Here is a 23,963-nt window from a genome sequence, read left to right on the forward strand (position 1 = left end):
TCCCCAGTCAGGGCAGGGCCATCACCGCCCTTGGTCGGGACTTAGGGCAAAAGAATGACTGTGTGCAGACATTGAGCAGGAGCAAAGGGTGTAAACAAAAGCAATCTGCACCTGTCACAGACGCTTCCTGCCAAAATTACACCTTTACTGCAAAGCACCGAGATCCACATGACCCACAGTCAAATGCAGGGCAGGAGGGAAACAGCAAGGAAAGTAAGATATTTGCTTGTAAAACCCTCAGAAAGCAGCAGTACTGCAGATCCTGGTATAAAGTGTTTATTTGAGACTTCACAATTAACACAAAGTCTGCCTTTCAATGCCTTTTTTTTTTTCTTACAGTCAATAAATTTGTATTAATCCCTCCCTCCCCCATGCATGATTGCTGTTTATTAATCTAAAGCCTTCTTATTTTCATCATGAAAAAATAAAGCGTTTCCCCATTTCATCCATTCGCTGTACCACTGACATCTGCTGTGCTGCATCAAAGAGGAGGAGATGTAGAATTGCTATGCCTACCATTGGGGTTGAAGTTATTCCATTATTTATTGATTTATTCTTTTTACATGAAGTGTTAAATGAATCAGTCAATCACCCAAGAAAAATAAATATATCATAAAGAACCAAAAGTTCTGCAGTATCCCTTTTCTTTACATGTAGCTGCAGGTCAAATGCATACGTTGTTTGTGGAAATTCGCTTTTACGTATGGTGGTGAACTTACACTGAAAAACAATCTGTTCCAAAGGAAGAGAGCCAGGAGTCAGAGGAGGTATTTTGGATGTCAAATTTTTATACCTAGGCAAGAGAGATCCAGGTAGAAGCCAACTACCTGGGTTCCACTGATGGGCTTTTACTCAAGAGCAATTCAATCTTGTGCTTTTCAGAAAGTATCAAGCTAAACGCACGCGTGGGCTCAGCCAGCGCCAGCTCCTAGGCAGCCTGGAAGGCAGCATGACTGGCGTGTCTGCTACTCGCTGCAGTGGAAGCGAGTTCCTGGGATCAGTGTCTCTTGGATGTGCAGCTCGTTTTATACTGCTTGGCTCATCGCGCAGTACTTTTGGCACCAGCCTCGCACATAAATTAGTCAGTAACTCACCCTGCCTCTCAAGATGTTCCTCAGAGGTGGCAGAGGTCAAGGAGGCTTTCCTGTAACAGAGATGGTACTGGGCAGGCCGTGAAGTAGAAGACCCATATTTATGCTTTATTGAGTTATTGTGCAAAAGGGAATACTGCATCAGAAACCATAGAAGACTATAGTTTAATCAAAGTCACCAGCCGCTGTATCGGAAACCTGCTAACAATTGCTCCGATTGGTTCTCTTGGCTACTTTTTGTTGGTGTCTTTTTTTTTTTACATAAATAATATAGACCAAACATTATAAACATTTCAGCAACCATTTCTAAAAGACCAAAGGAGCCCTTTTAGGCACCAAGAAACAACTGCAGGATTCAATTCCAAAACTGTCTTTGGAGTCATCGAATCATCAGATTTACACGGCACCCAATGACAAAAATATTCAGTCGAGTTCGATAGGACTGCTATCTTCCTGACCATCTTCTGTGTCATCATCTTCACCCGTTCCCATCAGACTGTTTAAAAGATTTCCTAGAATAAAATACAGGAGATTCAAACTTGCCAGTTTTACATTCCCATCTCAAAAACTTCAATTGTAACCCAATTTACATCAGTAATTAGTTGATTTGGGAAGCTGTACTTTGATAGTATTTCTTCTTGGAGAGTACACTGGAAAAAAAAACACCCACCAAATTGTTTGCTTTCTCTGTTCCTTATAATGTCTTGTACAAAGCCAGTATTAGTTTCAGCATTTCATGAATGAATGCTCTGGGAGCATCTGTTTTACATCAGCACTGATTAGAGCTCTACCAAAACCACAGGCTGTACTTTAGGAAAATCAGCTACTGAAGTCTGAGGAAATAAAGCCTGAACATAAATAAGATTTTCCTTTACATTCAGAAGTTATACCAGAGCATCAGACACTAACTGTAAGACCATTTATATGCTTCTCCCCTTCTCAAAAAGGAAAAGGCTAATGGCATCATCAAATTAATTTCACATGTGACAATTAATCATGTATTCTATACTAGTGATTGATCGCATCTACAGGCTATGAAAAAAAAATATATCAGAATAGATTATCTGTTTCCAGCACACCTGCTTTATGTAAGGCACAGCTCTGAAAAGCCTGGCTGGCTGTATGAACAGCTGCTGACATACACCTTACCTAGTAATCCTCCGTAGGACGATGTCTGCTTGGGCGGCACACCGAAGAAAAGCTGTCCTATTCTATCTAGGTACTGAAATGACACAAGGTGGAGAACAAAGTCAGCTACCTCATTTACAGGTGGAAACGCCACGGGCAGCACTCATACCACATGAGGTAGCGCACTGACTTCTACCTATAGGCTGTATTCAAAACCCATACTTTTGAAATAAGGCATCAAGGACAGTTACTATGTCGTGCATTACACGTTCATGGCTTTCCATTTGCATTACTAAAACACACTCATCAGATATAAAACAAGCGCTATATGAAGTTCTGTCAGCATCTCACTGCTTAGAGGAGATGCTTAAAGCCAGTGCCCTTTGGTGGCTGTCTCAGCCAGGTTATGTAAGCTGTGACCTGCGTGGTTTGCAAAGTCACGGCGCAGGAAACAGTCAGAAGCTCTTTAATGCTGCAGGTTAAATCCTGCTTGCAGTCACTAGTAACTCACCTCATTATACATGGGATCTCTTTTCAATGACGGTTGATACTGTTCACACAATACTGTAAATACTGTTAGTTTTCCCCTAGAAAGGTAACAACCAAAAATGTAATTTCCATAACCACCGACAAGGAAACTAAGAAGAAAGTGAGAAAAATCAGACTGTACCCATCGACGGCCAGTAACAGGAACCAGATGAAGTTTAGCAGTGGTTGAACAAAGGGAGGACCCTTTTCTATCGAAGGGTGTTTCTGTGTGTATGTTGTAAAAACAACTGATGCGCTGGTCTTATTTTTTAAGCAGAGAAATCTGCAAAAGGAAAACAGAACAGGGAAAGTTAAAAGGCAAAGAAATTTCACCTGCAGAAAGAAAAGGAAAGCCAAGCATTCAACAATTTCTACTTTATTTGTGCATGGAAGCCCTCTCAGGCTCACTGGTACAAATGCACAACTTTGGCATCTGTTTGGAAATCAACTGAGGAAAGGGAAAATTGCTACTAAATTACACTGTGGAGTAAGTGGGTTACAAGGGGAACTGACATTAAATATTAATAGAATTAGTTTAACCAAGATCTAAGCAGATTTTATACAGCAGAGGTGTCTGAAAGACAGCATCAATTAAATAAAAGCTTGGAAAGACTGGCTACTTCATGATTCAAATTAAACATGACATCACATTTACTGTTCCAGAGTTTATGTTGCTGAGGTAAAAACCTAGTTAAAGCCCTCCCTCTAGCTCCATCCCCTCCCAAACACATCTTCTTTCCTTACCTATCTGTCAGTGTCCAATAACCCAGTCATTCCTTTGTGCTAACTCAAACTAACGTGGCATCAGGAACACTGATGGGTTTATACGTGCCTTTAAGTCTCATACTAAAGCTATGCTTTGGCTTCCTCAGCCATTTGTCACGAGTTAACAGATTGATTTCCCAGACTGATCAGATCTTTCCTCAGGTCCAGTTAATTTAACTGGCAATCTCTGCAAGTCCCAGAGGCCTTAGAGACTTTATCTGGGACAAACGTTGTTAGCAAGCACTTGGAAGGCTGCCACAAGCAGTCTCAATCTTGGTCAGAGGCTCCAAGTCTGTACCCTGAGATGTGCAGGGCACAGGGCTCTTGCACATTACTGTTGAGCAAGGAACTGCAATTATTTCCATTAGACTATAAACTGCTACGTAAGAGGATTTAGTATGGTATTTGAGATATAGGCCAGTAAAGGATGTAGAAGTGCTTCTGTCTAAACACTTACCCGTAACCTGTCCCCAGAATTTCTTCCCCCCCCCCCCCCCAAAAAAAAGACCCATAAAATTGTTTGAGTTCTGCATATGGTGGACCTATATAAAGGATTTTCTACCACTCAACAGCGCTGCAATCTATAGCAACCAGCTATGGAAAGCAGGGCAGATCTGCATGACAGCTGAAGGCTGCCAAATGAGACAGACTTGCTCGCACCTCCTCCCTCTCCCCCGACACCTACTCTCTCCTGACTCCCTGTTGCACAGTCCTGTCTCCACCTCCTCCTCAGCCTCCTCCGTGAGCTGCTTTCCCTGACTGAAGAAAGCCATCAACTGATTAAACTCGGTAAAATTGGCTTTGTCAGCCTTCATTGTACATGAGCTCTGCAAAGGCACATAATAGCTTGCATTCCCACCTCCTACAAAATAAATGCTTAAAGTAAACGAAAGCCACCAGCAACTCTGTTAAACCATTGGTTTATGCCGCGCATAAATCAAGGTGACCCAACGTTAACTATCTCAGGACAACCAGGCTGAGAGCAAGTACTGTGCTAAATGTAAATACGGAGCCCGCTTAGTGCCAGCCTTGGTATGACCACCTAGGATAAGTCCTAACCAGGCATAAAGTAGTGTAAACACAAAGTAAGGATTGTGCTTTCAGGGTCAAACAGATTACACTGAAAGCTTGGGCCTTCGTACATTTTCCCTCACTCTCACCCCTTCAACACGCCAGCATTGAGACAGCTTTCTATTGTTATGACACAAAGCGAGTTTTGGAACCTCTGGCCAGTTTCACAGTTGCTTTGGAAAAGATGCACGGTTATCCTACAGTTCTCGTGATTAATCAGAGTGGCCTCAAACACAGTGTCATCTCAGCAAAACAGATAAAAAATTGTAACACCTACTGTAGGACTGCCTGTGCTACAAACATGTCCACCTCACTGCGATAGCCTCTGGACGAGGAGTATTCTACTAGCATATTTGCACAGCCTTCGCCATCTGTGGAGTGCAAGAAGTGATACCGAGATTCACTATAGTTTTGCTCTACAAAAGGAAAAAGAAAATGGCTTTTAAGAAATCAGTTCATCACAGCTGAACACAAAAACACATTTGTTAGGCTTGTACACGACAGCTAGAAAGAGAGCTACACACAAGGTATGTAAACAAGACAACTAGCACAAAGACTGCGGAGTTTTTCTATGTAAATTACAGACAATTTATAACAGGGGTAATAAATATGCTATCCTAAATGCATCAGGGTAAGTGCTATTAAAATACAATTCATGCAATGCCACCACAAAGCACGGCTACCACTGGGACAAACAGCTTGAGCTGTGGTCACAGCCTTTTGCCCAATGGCACGCAGACACTTCACGTGCTCTCAGCAGCACTTAGGAAAGAAATGCAACTCCATATCAGAGCATGTGCACCAACGAGCCCGACTGCACCTTCAGCATCCTAAGTGCACAGAGAGAAGGCATCTCCTATTTTTAGCTTAGCCCACTCTTGCTACCAAAATTAAAACTGCTTCCATGTGCTGAAGAGAACAGAAAAAAAGGTGCAAGAAATGGAAATGGTTTGTTAGAACTTAACTTGAAGCAAAGTATCATGCAAAACCAATGTGATGACAAATCAAAACTGGAAAGCTTCTCATTTCTGGAATGTAAAGCTTTGCTTTAAAGATCTCAGCATTTCTAATGGCTCCCAAAAACTACAGACTAAGAAAATATATGCACTTTGATCTTCAAAAGAACGGCAAGCAGACACCTACAAAATGGGGATTTTTTACTTTCAGGATGCAACCGTTTCTTATCCTAATCACATCTCAGCTTCTAACTTTTAATAGTCTGAGGAGAATCTTCTCTTTCTGTCTGGCAGCAGCCATCAGAAACCAACATCAGTCCCACGAGAACAGCTATGGGGTTTCATATGGCACACAAAAAAGGCAAAGAGCTGCAATGGTGACCATTGGAGCAGGACTATTACACGAAACCATGATCACCAATTACAGCTACGGGAAAATTTAAAGTAAGTGAACAATCACCTTGCATTGTCTTTAATTCACAGGAAACCAGAGGAGAGCTGGCATTTATACAACTGTTCTCATTCACCTTTGCATGTTTTGAACAGAAGATTTTAAAAACTATCAACCACAATTAAAATAATTATTTAGTGTATGTTAGCTTAATTGACATCCCATTATGAATGATAAAATCCCAAATAAATCAAATCCAACAGCATTCATTCAGAAATGCCTGAAACAAGCCTGCTGTTCAACATCGCTAAAGTACCTAACTGCAGATCCAAAGACTGCGTTGCGTGCTGTGCTGTATTTTTATCTTTCTCAGTTTTTTCCAGGATTTAAAAACAAAACAACAAAACAGCATTGCTCCCCAACAATTTTCCTTCTAACGGCTCTTAATCAAACTACCTCAACGTCCAAAGGATCAACCTTCCTCTGGAAGAGAGCTCTACCAGCAGCTGTGTTCGGGGCTTTGCACTAATACAGAGCCACAGGCCTAATTTTTACTGTTAGTAACATTAAACTGAAGTATTGCAAAAATCAGGTAGTAGCAGAAATCATTGTCATCTCAGCTTCTGTAGATTATTTCCAAAGCAGGTCTCCTACAGCATTGTATTTTCAACGCTTTCAAAACAAAACAGAAAAAAACAGTTTAATTTTGCTTACCTTTCCAGAGGGTAATTGCTAGTAACTGGTGTAATTTGGGATGTCCGAGTTTTCCTGATCCTCCGCTAGACCACTTTAGTGCTCTGGATACAAAAGCCACTCTTTCAGGAGAGTTTGGATCCATTAAACTAAACAACTTAGCCAAGTTTTCTAGAAGCAATAACATTCACAAATATTTAGCATTAATAGAAACAGGACAATCCACTGCTTCTAGAGCATCCCTAATGTACAACACTAAAGATATGGTGCCGTTGTGTCTGTAAGCTCCCTTCTCAGTCTTTGTAAGACATGTTAAAACTAAAACCATGACATTGAACTTGAGCAAATACATTGTACATGTCACGTCAATCCCACGTTTACCAGCCAGCAACACTCAAATGATCCCTGCACTGCCAAAAGCTGGGCCTTGCAGAGAGCTGGTGACAGCTCCCCTGCCTCATGGCTTGGGACTGGGTATCCCAGGGTGTTGCGTAGTCCCAAAGAGGACGGACTTCAGGTTAGAGAAGCGCTTGCCACTGATAGGGCAGCTGTTAGGCACAGTCTGTAGTTTGAAAAAGGACCACCAGAAGTCAGAGGTGGGATTACAAAACATTGGAGCTCATCTAAGGGAGCAAAGAGCAGCCTCTGTCCCTTCTGTCTCCATCCATAGTTGTTAAGAGGAGCAGCTTGCCCATGCAGCAGCAATAGTCTGGCCACGCAGCTTTTAAGGTCTCCATGAACTGTCTGCTTACCAAATCTCAGAGTCAGAGAAGAAAAATTTCTTTGTGAAGGGCTGATTCACTGCGCACACCACCACACTGCCAGGGTGGGCAAGTGCCATCCACCAAAGCCCTGAAAACACGAGTGACTGTGCAGACAAAACACTACCTTTGCATTGCAGAAAGGAGTAAGACAGTGATGTTTACTCTAAGCATGTCCCCTTGCTCACGCCATTGTCAGTTATCAGGAACCCATTATTCTCTAATAATACTTTCCCTCAGTTCATTTCCACTCCCTAGCCATGTGGGATGACATATAAAAAGGATCACAGGTTTCAAGACTTAACAGTTGCTGTGAGGTGGAAACATATCTGAACACCACCAGAGCAAGAGCAAAGGTCACCGTACCTAAAAGGTCGTCTGTTACTTTTGCATCCGATTTCTCCAAAGACTCCAAAACCAGCATGGACAGATCAGCAGCACTGTTTTGCTACAAAATAGACACGTACTGGTAGTAATGAACATCAAGAAAAGTTTTGTTCCTCCCACAGAATTTTGTCAGAGGCATATTAATATTTTTATCAGCAGTTACAGCTAGGGAAGATATGAAATTTCAATCCTCCCTTACAAAAGTTTACAGTAACTCAATGGCATCTGAGAGAAGCCTTCAGGAAAGCAAAACAAACGTGGTTAAGATCATGCTTGGACACACAAACACTTCCACTTTGTGTCCCAGTTTGGAATAATCCCTCCTTGTGGAGAACAGCCCAACAAAGAGACAAAGCAAAAGATTACCAAGCAAGTACCCCAAACATTTGTCACTGAGGATTCAGTGCTCACCCCATAAAATCTTTGAATAACCCCCTCCCCGACCCCCACGCAAGGACACTGACGTACCTGGTTGTGGCTGAAGAACAGAAGAGCCCCTGAATACATTAACTCTCTTGCTTCTGGATGTTTTCCTTGTGACATATACCTGAAAACAACACCAAAGTGGTGTAATGCTAAAATGAATTACATTTAAAGGATTAAAGAGCGCTGAAATTTAAAACAAAGGCAGCAAGACATTCATTTTTAAATCTATTTAGTTTCAATAATGATGTTCCTTTAATTGCTGCTGAGATTTGGTTTCTGCTTGTGCCTAGGTGGAATATGAGCAAATGGTGTAAGGATGAAAACTGAGCTCCCAAACTGATTTGGGCTGAAGCAAAGAACAAACGATCCCAGAAGTTCTCCTAAGCAAAAGATGTCAAGACATTAAACTGTGCTGATCAGACTGTTGCACCACAGCTTGTACTAAAGCGAAAACAGGCACAGTGACAGTTTAAGGCATACAAAGTGACTCCAGCCTGATCCCCACGGTCTGCTTCCTGCCCTTCTACGCCTCTGACCACCACTTCTGCCGCCAGAACGGAGGAGACCAGCCACACGCTGGCCCTTTGCTGAACCAAAGTAGCCAGTCCCTCTGGTGGTCTCTAGGAAGACAAGAGCGGCCAGCAAGATTTACCATGCAACACGTGACAGTGTTGTCTTAAATGCAATGCTTCACAACGCACCTGCTGCAGCTTCTGCCTTCCTCAGCTGGGAGTTAACCAAGAAATGAAGCAGGACAGAATTTGCTCCCAATGGGTACATCGAGAACAGGAACCTGTTAACATGGCGCGGTGATTACAGCCTCCTGCACATCATCAGTACAGACAACTAAAGGTCTTGGACAGTCACATCACTAGATCAGAAATTCGGCATTTCCTATAAAAACGGTTAAGGAGTGGCAGCAGACGTAGCTCCCAGTTTCCATTGCTCTCAGCTGCCTCTCAAAAAGCACATTTCCTGACAGGTCAGTAACAGCAGGCAATGTGTTCAGGTCAAAAGATAAGGCACCGATCCTACCGCACTGCTTTTGCACCTGCAGCTCTCGCTCTGTCCCCTGACAGCCGGTTGTGCTGGGCCCCTGCTTCATTCCTGCTGCTCCTGAGGGCCAGGGCAGCGCCGTGGCTGCAGGGCCCCATCCTGCCGCGTGACAGGGGTGAGGGCAGGTGAGGGCAGTGGGGGGCTGTGGGGCAAGGGGGGCACTGCCTGCAGGGAAACTGAGCGCTCGGTAGCTACCCGACGCCCTGGTGCGGCACGTGAGGTTCCTGTCACAGGGTGACATTCCTGGGAACAAGTCCTACTGGTAAAATCGGATCTGACAGTGAGCGAGGGAGGAGGCACAGTCCTCCTGCCCTCAAACCATCACCTCACAAACTCCCGAGGTCTTCTGTCCAAACAGGTGAGCAACAGTCAGCACGATGGTGTGACAGTGGGGCTGCCTGAGTGAGCACCCTCAGCAGTTCAGATTTGTGATCACCACAGTGAGTGCTTCCCACATCAGGCAAGCAGCTCGGTGGCTCCAACACCTTTACAGCTGGCCTCATATCCATGTTTGCTTCTAGGTTTTGACTCACAAATCTCACTCTGGATCCCACTTCCACAAACTCAATTTCAGTAGATTCCCCGAACTACTTGGAAGCTCCTAATCTGGGAATTGTTACAAACAATACTAAAAGAAACTGTAAACAGTTTTACAATATAAAATACACTTTAAAAAGTGATGGGATTTTTGGAAAGAACTTTTACTACAAAGAATTTTTAATAAATATTCACTATGTTGATCTAAACAGCATTGAGAACCAAACAGTAACACCCCGCCAGCCTCAAATACATCTTGGCTTATAACTTTTGGAACTCAGTCAGGATTTCAAGTTTAACTTGCACTTCATGACAGAGCGGACTGGTATTTTACCGGCTGGTTTTGTTTACGGTGAACAAGCACGGGGTATCCCAATTCCAATTCTGCAGCTGCGATTGCCTTGCTCTGTGGTAATGTCTTTTGAGAACACTTTACATGTAACACATGCTTTACAAAGGACAGACAAGACTATCCGGACTCCTTCATGGCCTCAGTGACTTTCCCAACAAGTTCCATGGTCTCATTACATCTTTTTGCCTGGAAGGAAATGCCTTCCTAGCTATGCAAATACCACCTTTCCATTTAACTGGGCACCGTCTTTCTCCTGCACTTAAAAGGGAAAAGGCTGGAACTTTGCTTCCAAATTAATTCAGCGAGGCTTACACAAAGCATGTGAGCTAATACACTGAGAACACTGGATGAGAAGTGACCTGCTGAGCCAAGCCATCTCCCTCACTGCAACCACCACATCACATAATCCCTCCTATAGAACAAGGCACACTTTGTCTTGGATTTATTCTCCAACGCAATTTAAGTCTTAAGACTTTGACGGTGCCCTCGCTGACCCCACCAGAAGAGTACCACAGAACACGACTGCCTTCATTTAACAGTGCTGAGTACGGGTGGCAGGGCAGGCCACCCAGCACCCATATGCTGGCAGCGTAAGCAGCCAACACAGCAAGGACACGGCGCCAGTGACTCTGGCACTCATGATGACACAACGAGGACTCTGTCCCCACAGGGCTACTCTTGTTGTGTGGACACCATGGGCCTGTCCCCTTCCCGCTGCAAGGGGCTCCGAGGGGCTGTGACACAGGGGGGCTGCCAGACCCGGCCGCCCCCACCCGCCCTGCCCCGGTTACCACAGCTGGGCCAGCCGGGGAAGCCGCCACGAGGGATGCTTATCCCCCGTACCTGGAAGCAAGGCTCTGCCTTAAATTTAACGAGAAGGAGGGCGCCCGCAGTAACTCGCCACGGATGTGAACAGCAAATATACATAAAATGTTTTATACTGAGATTCTTGCGACGTAATACGTGATATTTCTGAATAAGCGCTCAGGCCTGCTCCCTCGGTCACGGCTGCGAACACCACCACCGTGCTGACGAGGAAAGCGTTAACTAAACTCTGTCAGAGGTGACTGGTGGAGCCCCGCGGCTCGGCCAGCCGCGCAGCACGGCGGCCCCACGGCTGTTTTAGGGCACTCCTGGTGCTCAGGCCGGCGGGACCGGGCCCCTCAACGCCCGCGGCCCCTCAACGCCCCCGGGCCTAGCGGCGCCGCTGCCCCTCAGCGCGGGCCGGGCCTCGTCAGGCCTCTCAGCCTACCCTGCCACACGCCTGCCCGCCCCGCCCCTCCCGCGGACCAATGAGAAGGCAGGAAGCGGAGACAGGCAACGGCTCTGACCAATGGGGAGGCGGCGTGGGCGCGGCGGGCGGCAGCAGGGTAGGGTGCGTGGGAAGGCTCTGGAAGGCCGGGCGGGGGAGGGGCAGGGCGGGCCGGGCCGTACCTGAAGAAGAGCGTGCGGTACATCTGGTGCGCCTCGTAGTAGTCGCCCTTCTCGACGCTGGCGCGCAGCTTGCCCTCCACGCGCTGCACACCGCCGCGGTTCCTGCCGCCGCCTTTCGCGGCTTCCTGCTCCGCCGCCATAATCGCCGCCGCCATCGACGCGGAGGAGGCGGGGGAGGGGTGAGGGGAAGGGAGGGCGCATGCGCGCGCACGCCCGGAGCGGCGTCGCGCCTCGGTTGCCCGGCTTCCGCCCACTGCGACGGCGGCCGGCGATGGTCAAAAGGCGCGGCTGCGCGGAGCGGCGCCAGAGGGCGGGGCAGGGAGGGGCTGGCTCTGGGCTCCCAGGGGAGGGGAAGGGCAAGGGGTGGAGAGGGACTGGGGCAGGAAAGGCAGGGGGCATAGGGAAAGTGAGGTACCGCGGGACAGGCTGCCCTCAAATGCCTGCTTTTTGGGCATTTTTAGAGTTTTATTCAGCTGCCAGAACCTCCCCACTCCAGTCTTGTCGGCCAGGAATGCTGTAGTGGTTAACTACACATTCATTCTACCGTGTCCATGGTGCCTGACTACAGGTACACAGTTCTTGTAATTACAAAACTAAAGCCATCAGGGTATCCCACTACCCCTCACAGCCAAGCGCAAAAAGTCTCTCAGGCTCATGGCAAGGCTCAGTCTCATCTGTTCACATTAGCTACTTAAACGGGTCATGGAACATACAGAAAAAGAATCTTTATTTATTATTTCAAATATTACATGCACTTTCAAAAATTAAAACTCTTTATTTAAACATTTCAATAGCATCTTGTCAGTTTTGGAGGCAGCAAAGTAACAGACGATTTGAAAAGCATTTACAAAAATACATTGCACAAAGTCCTATCTTGCTTTTTTTAAAAAATAAGTTAGTGTTATTCAAAATATTCCCACCCTAGCTACCTAATTTCAATTTATACAGGATAATTCTAATTTTAAATATGTAACATAGAATATGAAAACACCTGTACACGTGTAATCTAACTCCTCTGCATAGGCCATAGGTTCTGTCTCTAGCTCAAGTGAAAAAAAGTTCTTCAGGCAGAGACTTTGAACATTCGAGGACTGTTGTGCAACATACATAGCTCTATTCAGAAAACCAGTCAGCAGTTCAGTGTGTTAACAGTTCACAGGTAACTATAAAATGCATTGTAATAGCAAGATAAAAATTCTGCACACAAGTGCATTTTAGGAGTATTTTCTGAAAAGGATCTTCAAAAGTAGCAATCCCAAAGGAGGCCGGCCCTAAAGAAGTCTCAACACATTCTACACAGAAACGTCATGAGACTGAGACACCACTTCATCTTCTTCAGTTTCAGGGGAGGATCTCAAGAATGTCCATATATCCCATAGATTGCCATACAGCAGTACTGAGCAGCACTGAGCATAACTCTGTCTTGTACATGTTAAAATAACGAGCTCTACTTCAGCTGTATTTTCCACGTCCACCGTTACCACAGCACAACATTTACTGACTATAAAATAAACCAGATTAAGGAATTGTTACAAAGATCTTTTGACAAACTAAGATTTTCCTTCTCTAGGGTTAGTTCCAAATCAGCCTTGATGGATGTACTGCTCATACGAGAGCTGATAAGCCTCCTAAATTGCTTAGTAAACAGTATACAGCAGTTAAACTAATCAAGTCGCCATGGTAAAAACCCTTAAAATAACTTTACGAAGTTATCCCTGACTTTTAGAACAATTCATGGCCACAGGTTGCAGTAAAGCAGTCTCAGTCGCTGGTGTTTAAAGTAGTTTTGGTTGTGTTAACTTTCCCTGATAGCAGTATCTGTTATGTAGTCAACATTTACTGAATAAGCCCTTTTGGATCCCCCAGAAGGACAAAAAAGGTCAACTGAAGGACACCTTTAGCTGCAGTCGGTGTTCAAAGTGTACTACGTTATTTGTCTTATGGTGCCAAGCTAAGAAATATGCAGTTGAGTCCTGAATTAAAAAAAAAAAAAAGATCCTAGTTGCAGAAAAGTGTGGTTTTTATTCTTTTTAAAAACCCTATACATTCATTTGTAATAAAATAGGTGTATCACCTGTTTGCTAACTGCGCTTTAAGAACCAGAGTAGTTTGCATGCATTATTTCTCTCAGCATGGACACAAAAATATGAAGCTAACTGGCTATTACAAGCTGAGCATGAGAGCAAATAAATTTTATTTATACAGTTCTGCTGACAGTCTTCTGCCTTTATCAGAGGATTGGTAATTCCGTAGTATATATCTTGCATCCTCGTCCTTTAAAGATTCCAGTGTTCTAGGCTTTCCGGTATATACAGATTGAGAACAAAATGTACAATAAAGCAACCCAAGCTGTAGTGTAGATTATTCGGCAGGTTTCCCATGCACTCTGAACCGATAAAGACACGTATATTCAGGATGTCCCCAGTTAGAGAGAATTCTCAGTTCCACTATTTGGAATACATTGTTACTTTTCTCCTAGAGAGGGAAAAAGCAAACAACACAAAAGAGTTAGGTTTCTAGGACGAACAAGTACAACTGAAGCTGCTTCCTGCAACTACAAACTTTTATTAACTATTATATTATGCCTTGGGAACTTTATACCACTTTAAAAAAAACAACTTTCCTTGACTTGCAACTACTTGTTTATTAATGTAGTCAGAAGTGTGAAGTAAGTTTATCTCTTTGTAAGTTTATCATCTTCACACCATTTGTGTCCAGATGGCACAAACATTTCTTCCCTTCTCATCTACTCAGATCACAGATTGATGTAGACAGGCAGATACTTTCTACCTCTGTTTTTAGAGTGCACAACAGAACTGGGCCCTTTTCTTCATTGGTCATTGGGTACTATCTTATCTGACAATTTAAGTCCCAACACCCAGACTCACCATCACTGGAAACATCTGCAGTGGCTCTCCTTCTTGATCATAGACGTACTGTCCTAGAAGTACACCTTCTTCTTGATATTCATCATCTAAACCCTATAACAATAAAACAAAATTTTCATCTTAATTTCAAATTTAAAGGAAGCAAAAGCTAAAAGCGTATCTACATTACTGAGTATCAACAAGCAGCACCCAGAATTCTATCAAACCAGGAACAGTGTTTCCTGTGCAACCTAATGCTGGTTCAGGCATGGCTGCATGTTGGAGTTTCCTACGCTGCAAATACCCGTGCTATGTTTTCAAGTTTTCACATTCAACCCCCTTAATTTCTAGAGCAGAACCACTATTGCAGTGTAAAATAGTGTAAAATAAAAAACTGTACAGGACAAACAAGAGTGAGAGAACATCACAAGACAGAAGTCAAGAATCAGATGTTTGCAGGTGACTCTTATCACTGCAGTTGTATAGCCTAAGAAGAATATATTAAGAAAACGATTTAAGATGCATCAAAAATAAAGTGAAGAGCTAAAACTGGGGAGGGGAGGACAGATGAAGGTGTATGAAAGAACTATATACATCATTAAAATCATTATCTCCCCCTAAAGAAACTTGCTACTCAAGAAAGACAAAACATAACTCCCCAAATCAGTTTTAGCACTTATTTGTAGGTCTCAAAGCTCATCAAGAATATAAACAATTCTAAAAGCAATGACAAACATCAGTTTCTCTTCTTAGCTGTTCTCTCTCAAGCTGTTTATTTTTCAATACATACATCATAAATATTCTTTACATTTACAAACATCACTTAAGTTTAGGGAGACTTACATATACTGAAAAGTTCCTAGGAGCACTGGTGATATTTCCTGATGGTGAAAGTGTTTTTGGTATGTGTTCCATGGTAAAGGCAGTTGGATAGATCTTCATGGAAAGTCTAACTACAAGATACCCTTCTGATCCCTTGAAAGCCCAGCAGTTGCCTGGATACATGTCCGGCTAGACAACAGATTTCAGGGCAAGGAGGCAGGAGGGTGGGGAGAGAACAGAACAAGATAAAAACAACCACAAGAATTTTTTGTTATTATTTTTTGTAATGAATTCTGAATCATTAGGAATAGTCTTAAAAAGACAGATTATGTCCTGCCACTTGCTATTTGGTAGAAATTAAAGTCAAATTCACAACTTCTATTCTAATTACATATCCAATCCTGCCTATGAAGGACAAACAACATCAGATGACACTTCATTGTGTTAGCAGGACTACGTAATTTCATGCTACAGAAAATGGAAGATATAGACTGCACAATTTTAGTTGCACTCTTCAGGAAGACAGCATACCCTCTTGTACCACCACCAATGTCCCAAAGAGCCAGCTTGAGATTACTTTTTTTTTTTTTAATACAGGAATGCTTCCAGTGCTTACACTTCACAGAATTACAATACACCACTCAAGCCTGCTATGAGAATCTTAGTTTTGCTAAAGCAGGACTTAGGCAATGGCATCGAACTTCAAGAAGAATCCCACTCCCAGAAATAAGTTCAAAACATCCCTGTCTCCCACTGACCCCAGTATATTACAGACAAACATCCAGCATCCAAAAAACAATTCAGACCACTCAATGCAAGATAATGTCGCTGAATTTGTTTACTTGGCCTTTAATTACCTGAATCACCACTCTGGGAGACTGAGAGAAGTACCATAAAGGAATTCCAAAGAGGCTAATTAATGCTGTTTTGGTCTCATAGGTTTCAGAGCAGCGAGTACTCAGAATGCTGCCACCTCAAAAAAGAAAATCAAGTTAGCAGAAATAATTCTTTATTCCTTCGTAAAGACTTATTTTGTAAAGGCAGAGATTCGTATGTAGCTTAACGAATATACCATTTTTTCCCTCAAAAAAATCCCAACTATTAAAGGTATTGTTGGTCTAATAATTTTCCAATGCAGTGCTTCTATCAAACACAATGTTAAAGAAAATGTGAAAGGTTTTTAGTTTTAGAGGGCTGAAAGAGCATGCATTTTCCATAGTGAGTTTAGTGATGTGTACATCTCACATGTATAGATCCATGGTTCTCAATTATCCAGTTACAAACATCTAGAAGTTACTCTATCCCAGTTCATGCATACACAGGGAGTCACCTGTTTTCAACTGTGATAAAGTAGGTGGCTGGTATATAACCCTGTGAAGAATATGCACAGACTGCAGTAGTCTGACCATTCGGTGATGCACAAGGATGCTCTAACCTTTAGCCCTCATTTTAAGATTTTTTTTTTTAGATTTTTGTGAAGATTTTTAGCAAACACTATTTTTACTACTCATGTAATTTATGCTATTTCTTCTACTATTTACCTCCAGATTCTAAGGCAAAATCCACCATACCAGTCTTGTCTTGAGAGTAGAGTTTCAGTGCATTGTTTACAATAATCTGTGCTTGCTACAGATGGACACAGAATGGAAAAGAAATTTTTTTTACTATCAAATGATAGAAGAATTGATATACATATCCACACATCTGTGAAGCTGCAAACCTAAGTTTGAGATGTTGCATTCATCACAAGTCTTTGAAAGCCTCTGTCAACATAGAAGCTATTTTTAAATGCTTGGTTATCTGGCTTAAAACAAATTCATACTGCATCTTGACTGATGTTTTCTTCAGAATTTGCATTCCTCCCCCACTTTCCCAAATCATTAAGCTTTTTCTTTTTGTACTTTGGAAATTTTTATCTTTCAGGCATCTCTTAAAATCACTACCATTTATTTTGACAGTCATGCTCCACAAAATGCCTATAAAGGACAATTTATAGGAACTCATCACTTAATTTCACTCACCGCTTCTGTGATTCCAGAGATCCCTGCATTGTTCACAACACTTGTTACTACTTCAGATGTTATTCTTTGGTTTGTAACTGACATATGTTCAGTAATATTCTTGAGGATCTGCAACTCTAGATCCTGCAGCAAAGTCTGCAGATCACTTTTGGTCACAAAATTGGATGTAAGCCATTGGAGAAGTGATTCGGAGAAGTCCTTGTGTTGATCACCAAAAAACATCATCTTGACAGATTCTTTAACCTGGGCATCTACCTAGTAGAAGCCATTAACAATTAAGAGAACTGATTAGTCTTTATAAACCATTTAGTAATACCATCTGTATATAACAGGCACATGTGAAAAATCAATATATATTTCCAGTAGTACCGATACATCTAGATTTCATGTCTTTTTAACTAAAACTGACTTACAATAGAATAACAGATGAGGTAGGTATGCAGAAGACATGGAAAAAATGGATGTTTAACTGGTTTGGTGAACAGGGCACAGGTAACAAAGCCCTCCAATCTAGCAGTTTACGTTAGGGGGTCTGTTTCAGAATAAAAATATGTTGACTGCAACATTCAAAGAAGGGATCGTGGCAACTCTAAGGGGAGCAGCAGTGTACCTGTTAGGCCTAGTTAAGCACATCACTAAATCACTTGCTTATGGCATACTTTGATTTATACACATAGGTAGACTATCTTGTGATGACACTCAAAGATGGTATTTTAGTCAAAGTAGATAATCCCGAATATAGACCTATATTTTGTCTACATTCAAACTGAACCTTACAGAAGGCATCAAAAAATAGAGTATGATTTTTTTTTATTTTTAAATAAGTCTCAGATCACAAACCTAACTTGCTTTTATTTGCATGAGGTAGCAGGATATACCAGCTGTAGCAGCAAAGTACGATACACACAACTGCTATTGCATCATCTCAAATGCAAATAAAAGTGCCATTGTGGAAAACAAACCACAAACTCATCTGGTAAGATGCCACCAAATAATGGAAAAAAATGTCACAATACCACTACCTAAAATATTACTGTCTTTTAAAATGAATACTATTCCCACGTTACTTTTGCAGTGCCTTTCAAATAAGTTTGTGAATGAAATCTAGTATTACTAAGTTTTAGGAGAATGGTGACAGAACTTACTTTTTCATGAATGACATCTATTTTCTCACAACTCGTCTTCGCACTTTCCCCAGTTAACAGCTCCGATTTCACCTGAGACAACTCTAGTTCTAGCTTTTTAACTCTGGATAAAAGTTGATTATGTTCATCCTCTCTGATAAAAACAATGAGTCAATAATTAGGAAAGAATAGTTTCAATAATTCCATCAAACTCCACAGGCATGAGAATGTATTCATATACCACAAAATGCTTTCCTAGTTCAGTTATTCAGAAACGGACATTGTGAACTTACAGCTCCTTGAAGGTGCTAAGGCATACTTCAAATGAATATATTCAAAGTAAAACATTTCAAAGTTGTGAACAAATCCGGAAGTGATGACTTTCAGAACATCATCATGTTGACAAGTTAGTAACTCAGACATAGATTTCTGGCAGCTTAAAGTTGGACAGACCAGTTGAGCTTTATTTGCCTGAGTTTGCCACTGATTAAATTTCAGGTTACCTTAGTTAACACTTGCCTGCCTACAAAGTTATTCTGATTTTGGTTGCATCTGTAAGTACCAGGTTACATGACCACTACAGATCAGTGTTCAGTATGTGATATTGGAAAAACAGTATTAGTCAGCATTTAGAAGCTATTTACATCTAATTTAAATTAGAATTCACCAAGTGTTTTTCTCTTCCCAATGGGGAAACTACTTAATGAAGCTCTGCAGGTTTTTTTTTTCTTAGTATTACACACAGTACATTCGTAGTGAGTATAGATGACAAGCCAAAAACACAAAAGAAGGTTAGAATTCGTGAGATTCAAAAATATTAAATATAAGGTGTATCAAAATCATCTACTGTATTCTTCACTAAGCAACTTGAGGAAAAATTCTCATGCTTTCATAAATACATAAGTCTGTCATTCTACTCTGCTACACAAGCAGATTTCTCTAGTAAAACATGTAGCTGCAGACCACTCACATCAGAAGTGGGCCTCGTGCTGGTGTTCAGCACTACAAACTGAAGTTTGTGCTTGCTGACAGACTCTTAAGGTCAGTTAACTGACACAATGAAAATTTTCATTGTATTTCAAAGAACGTCTATTGCCACCAGTTAGCTTTAGGACTAGAAAAAAATATTTAAGAATTGCTTATACCTTACTGTTTTTGCTTTGGCTATGTCAAGCTCCTTCTGAATGTCCTACAAAAATACAAAAAGCATTAGGTTTAACATACAGAAAGGGAATAAACACATCAAATGAAGAAGTGACACTTTCTAGCAATATCTATACAGGTTCCTAAATTATATTTGTGCCTCTGTATTATTTTATTCCAAATAGCATCAACCTCCCTGGCAGAGTAATTTTGAACCTCTGAACTGAAAATACCTCCAGGAATGGAGAAGGAAGAGAAAGAACACAAGTTTTGAGACTTAAACAAGTGTCAGAAGCTGAAATGAAGCAAACTGGATTTTGGGATAGCCAACGCACAACTTAAAACTTTTATTCTATTTTATCAGTTACCACTATAGCTACTTATCAAAGCTAACTTTCAATACCTCAGATTCAGCAGACAGTTTTTTAAGAAGATCTTCCAGCATCACGATGCGCAGCTCATGTTCTCGATGTAAAGCCAGGAAGTCAGTCTTAAAAACAAGGAAGGAAAGGGTGTGTACTTTCAGAGTACAAATAGCATAACTGACATTTTATAAAAAGCGTAATGTTTCTTTTGTTCTGTGATCAAAGTTTTTCAAGAATGCTTAAGTGACTTATCCTGCAGGTAGCATAATAAATTAGTAAGTCTGGAATAGAAAATAAAGAGATTTGATTCCACAGTAGTAGGAGTTATATACAGGGAAGTTTACCATAAAATCCCTTCTTCATCACTAGTCTTTCCTAGTGTCTTCTTTCTGTATGAAAACAGGTAAATCCAGCTGCTTCTCAGCAATATAAGATTCTACTTTAGACCATCTATCCAGAATTAATTCACTGTCGCAGTAACAGAAGAATACTACTGAGCACTTCCTGATACTTCCTGTCTAACAGTTAATTCATACCAAAAAGAGAATCGTAAAGACAGATCACTAATAAACCACATGAATAAAATAGTACTTTTATCAGTCTCAGAGAGTGTCATTAACTGACTTATTTTTACCTTTTCCTCCAGTTTCATCTCTTTAAGATGTTGACCAATTACATTTTCTATTAGCTTCAATATTTCACTTCTGTCACCCATCTGGGCAACCTGATCTTGAAGATTATGGAGCAGAAGCATCACTTTGCTATATTCTTCATCGTGGTGATGGCATCTATCAGACACGAAGGCCATTTGCTTTTCCAGCTCACTTATACGACCGGAATCAAAGATACTTATGGTATCCTAAGGTGTAAAGATTTTTTTTTTAATATATAAAAGTTATTTTCATTACTCTTGGGTGTCAAGCAGTTATTGCAAAATACTGAGGACAGGGGAGTTAAAAGGTCTTAAGAGACTAAAGTACTTGCCTAGACTGTTCTCCCTTACCTTTGGAGGCTGTACAGTATGAGAAGAACCAGGCTGGGGCTCAGGAACATAAATAGAGTCATCTATCCTCTGTGCTTTATCAATTCTTGTCCAGTTCAACAAAGGCAATAATGAAACGAAGCCATCAAACCCCCAGAACCATATACCTATATAGTGAGCAGAAGCAAAAGCGAAAAGGGTGTTCAAACTACCTTACATTTTAACACACAGTAGACGCTACTCTAGCCTGAATAGGAGTTAGCTACATGAGCCAACTTTAAAAAACATTAAGTCAAGCACTCAAGAGCATTAGGGATCTTTGATCAGTACCACTTACACAGCTATGAAGCAGGTAACTTCTGCTTATATATCCTGATATATCATTAATTTTGTATTACTACTTCCCTGGAACATAGATCCCATTTAGTGAGTAGGACAGGCCATACTCATTGAAGGCAGGTATAAATATTGCTTTTTATCTTATGGCAAAATATTTTCCCTTACACCCTATTCACTTCAGGCAAGATATTTTTCCTTACACACTCTTTACTTCATACCGCATTGCATAATATCTAACAGAAGTTGGAAGAAACTTAGGCTTCCATGGAAACAGCGTTTGACAAAGATTATATTTATTTCTGCAATATCTTAGTGAGAAGAAATACCCTGTGTAGGAAATGCTATCTTCTTCCTTTCTTACTCTCCCTAAAATTCCCCACTCTAAGTATCTAAGAAGTTTTATCTTCTCCCTGAAGTGTATATAAGCTTTTTAGGGTATGCAAAAACATGAAATTGCTTTTCAAAAATATCTCAACACCTATTTCAAAGAAGACAACCAGCTTGGAACATTGCCAGCTAACCTGTCTAAAGTAGCAGTATTTCAAGCAGTTAAGGTATGGTCTAAAGAAAAAGAACGATTTAGTGTGCACTGTTAAAATAACTTAAACACAGTTTTACGGAGATTGACAGCAATCAAAAGCAATCAGTACATAGCCTACTCTTTATGAGCTCAATGCTGTCCCTATAAAGTGAAGTAAGGAAAAAAGTCTTCCGCGCATTTATACTTTGTCTGAAGAGCTCTATGAAATTAAACCAAAGTTATTCCTTTCATCGGAAAAGAGCCCACGGACTCATCAGCTACTTTGAAAGCATTGACAAACACTTCACAGACAAACTTGGTCTTTTTTACTTCTGCATCTTCTCCTTAAGCCTAAAGTTCAACTAAAAGTAATTATTTTGGTACAGCAGTAGGAAGCAATCAGTATGATAACTAAACAATTCACGTACCTAATAGAAACAGCAGCGGGATGACAAACAGTAATAGCTTAAAAATATTTTGAAGGCATCTAAAGGAGAGGAAAGAAACAATGCATTTATTATGTAATATCTGCGTAAAGAATTTGCTCACAAGAAGTTATTTGGAAAGAATACATACCTTCTAAGAAGAAACACCTTGAGCAAAGACAGCAAATTAACAAGTTGATACCAGCCAGTTCTAAGCAACCTGAACATGCCAGAAGCTGCCCTCCCTAGAAGACAAAAGCAGTGACATGAAATATAGTTATTGCAGCACATGTTCAAGGAAACCTAACAAAGGGACATGCAACTGTGGCCAAGAGTACTTTGCAGAGCAGAGAAAGGCACGAGCACAGACAACGCACGCAGATTAACATCTAGGTTTATATCACAAGCATGGCAACATTATAAAATCAGGTACTCAACAAAAGCAATAGCCATGCAAAAAGAAGAAACACTCTCTTGTTTTAACAATGCTATCTTGCCAGAAATTAAACAGTAAAGTTTGAGTCCAAGTTATCACAGGCTGAGGACCTCAGTATGTTTCAAGAAACGCACAGATTAGCAGAACGAGTTTTTGCTAAGAGGAACACCATGATCAGAAGTGACTACCAAACCAAAACACACCCCATTTTTCTTGACACCCCTTATTTGAGTTATTCACATACTCAGTCCCTCAAACAGTCTGGTTAGTCTCCCATTATGCCTGCGAACAGAAGCATACTCTCTCATTAAGCACATTTTGGTCAATAAAGCACAGTAGCATGTGCATTTCAAGATATAAAAGCTACAGCATAAGCACAGCAGAATTAGTGTAAGTCACCTACTGCAGATTCCTACTTTGCCAAGTACAAACAGGCAACGTACAGACATACACACAAATTAGGATAGTAACCTGGAGAAAGAATGGCCAGCCAAAGTAGAGACAACACCTTCTGAGAAACAAGCCATCCAGTTGCTCCCACTGTTCGCAACACGTGAAGCATAAAGTAACCTAGATTATAACAAATTAACTATATGGTAATAAGCTTAAGGTTCTCTTGCAGCACATGCACTAGAATAAACTCAGTTACCCTGATCATTACTTGTTCTGCACTATCTTAAAACATACTTTCCAGTAATCTACAGACTTGTCTTTTCAGTATTTAAAAGACAAGTAAATCACTCAAATATGAATCCAAGTAAAACCAAGACAGTTTAGAAACAGAATCCTCAGGTATAGCAAGAGATAATGATCAACAACCTCTATGTAGTTAGAATACTATTTCTACACAAAAGAAGAAAGTTTACATTTTGTATCATGGCATTATCAAATAAACATGCCAAATATAACGGATAATACCAAAAAAGTAATACAGTAAAATATGTTTTAAGCACATCACTTTAAAAGTGTCGTATTTGTTCTTAATTATTTATCGAGTTTGTTATCTAGGTTCATGTTAAAAAAGGAAACAAAATTTAAAAACCTAGTGAAAGAGTCAATGTCATCCCCGATATGCTGATAAACAGGAAAAAATTCCCTAATGAAAGTTACAAGCAATTAATTTTCATTGAATTGAATGCTCAAGTATCTTCAGAGTATCAGTTTTGAGTCTCTTAAAACAAAAGCCAAAAGCAGCAGGTTACAACAAAATGCTGTAACTTCAATCCCACTGAAGCCAACAGTTACTGTATCCAGGACTAGGACTGTTTATTCCATAGAACAAATTACATAAAAGACATTTAGAAAGTAATCCTACATTTTTAGATTAGCAGGTACGTCTGGGT

At 41.2% G+C, this 23,963-nt stretch overlaps 2 protein-coding genes across 20 annotated transcripts in view; both read right to left on the reverse strand.

Moving 5' to 3' along the window:
• Positions 1-260: 260 nt before the first annotated feature.
• Positions 261-11,780, reverse strand: GET4 (guided entry of tail-anchored proteins factor 4). 2 transcript variants are annotated; one of them, XM_035339259.1, is made up of 9 exons: positions 11,577-11,780; positions 8,240-8,318; positions 7,751-7,832; positions 6,645-6,794; positions 4,861-4,954; positions 2,890-3,030; positions 2,731-2,806; positions 2,241-2,313; positions 261-1,603 (listed from the first exon to the last, which is right to left on the reverse strand). In XM_035339259.1, exons 1-9 carry the CDS (start codon positions 11,729-11,731, stop codon positions 1,515-1,517), a joined length of 939 nt encoding a protein of 312 aa, XP_035195150.1. In that variant the 5' UTR covers positions 11,732-11,780; the 3' UTR covers positions 261-1,514. The 2 variants fall into 2 exon arrangements, with proteins under 2 accessions (XP_035195150.1, XP_035195149.1); XM_035339258.1 differs by having other exon boundaries at positions 4,861-4,999; positions 11,577-11,772.
• A 506-nt stretch (positions 11,781-12,286) lies between these two features.
• The window catches only part of SUN1 (Sad1 and UNC84 domain containing 1), a 30,716-nt gene continuing 19,039 nt past the window's right edge, over positions 12,287-23,963 (reverse strand). For 11 of the 18 annotated variants that reach the window (XM_035339759.1, XM_035339768.1, XM_035339761.1 and 8 more), the window contains 14 exons: positions 23,092-23,190; positions 22,336-22,429; positions 22,188-22,246; positions 20,922-21,067; positions 20,553-20,777; positions 19,957-20,043; positions 19,556-19,599; positions 18,432-18,564; positions 17,287-17,541; positions 16,807-16,891; positions 16,123-16,238; positions 15,287-15,454; positions 14,465-14,557; positions 12,287-14,051 (listed from right to left, as the gene is read on the reverse strand). In XM_035339759.1, the coding sequence (XP_035195650.1) occupies positions 13,938-14,051; positions 14,465-14,557; positions 15,287-15,454; positions 16,123-16,238; positions 16,807-16,891; positions 17,287-17,541; positions 18,432-18,564; positions 19,556-19,599; positions 19,957-20,043; positions 20,553-20,777; positions 20,922-21,067; positions 22,188-22,246; positions 22,336-22,429; positions 23,092-23,190 (1,718 nt within the window). In that variant the 3' untranslated portion in view covers positions 12,287-13,937. The remainder of the gene's footprint in view (positions 14,052-14,464; positions 14,558-15,286; positions 15,455-16,122; positions 16,239-16,806; positions 16,892-17,286; positions 17,542-18,431; positions 18,565-19,555; positions 19,600-19,956; positions 20,044-20,552; positions 20,778-20,921; positions 21,068-22,187; positions 22,247-22,335; positions 22,430-23,091; positions 23,191-23,963) is intronic. The other 7 variants (XM_035339774.1, XM_035339769.1, XM_035339773.1 and 4 more) reach the window with 2 other exon arrangements.

Source organism: Oxyura jamaicensis, chromosome 14 (assembly GCF_011077185.1).
Source record: "Oxyura jamaicensis isolate SHBP4307 breed ruddy duck chromosome 14, BPBGC_Ojam_1.0, whole genome shotgun sequence".
NCBI classification, from domain to species: domain Eukaryota; kingdom Metazoa; phylum Chordata; class Aves; order Anseriformes; family Anatidae; genus Oxyura; species Oxyura jamaicensis.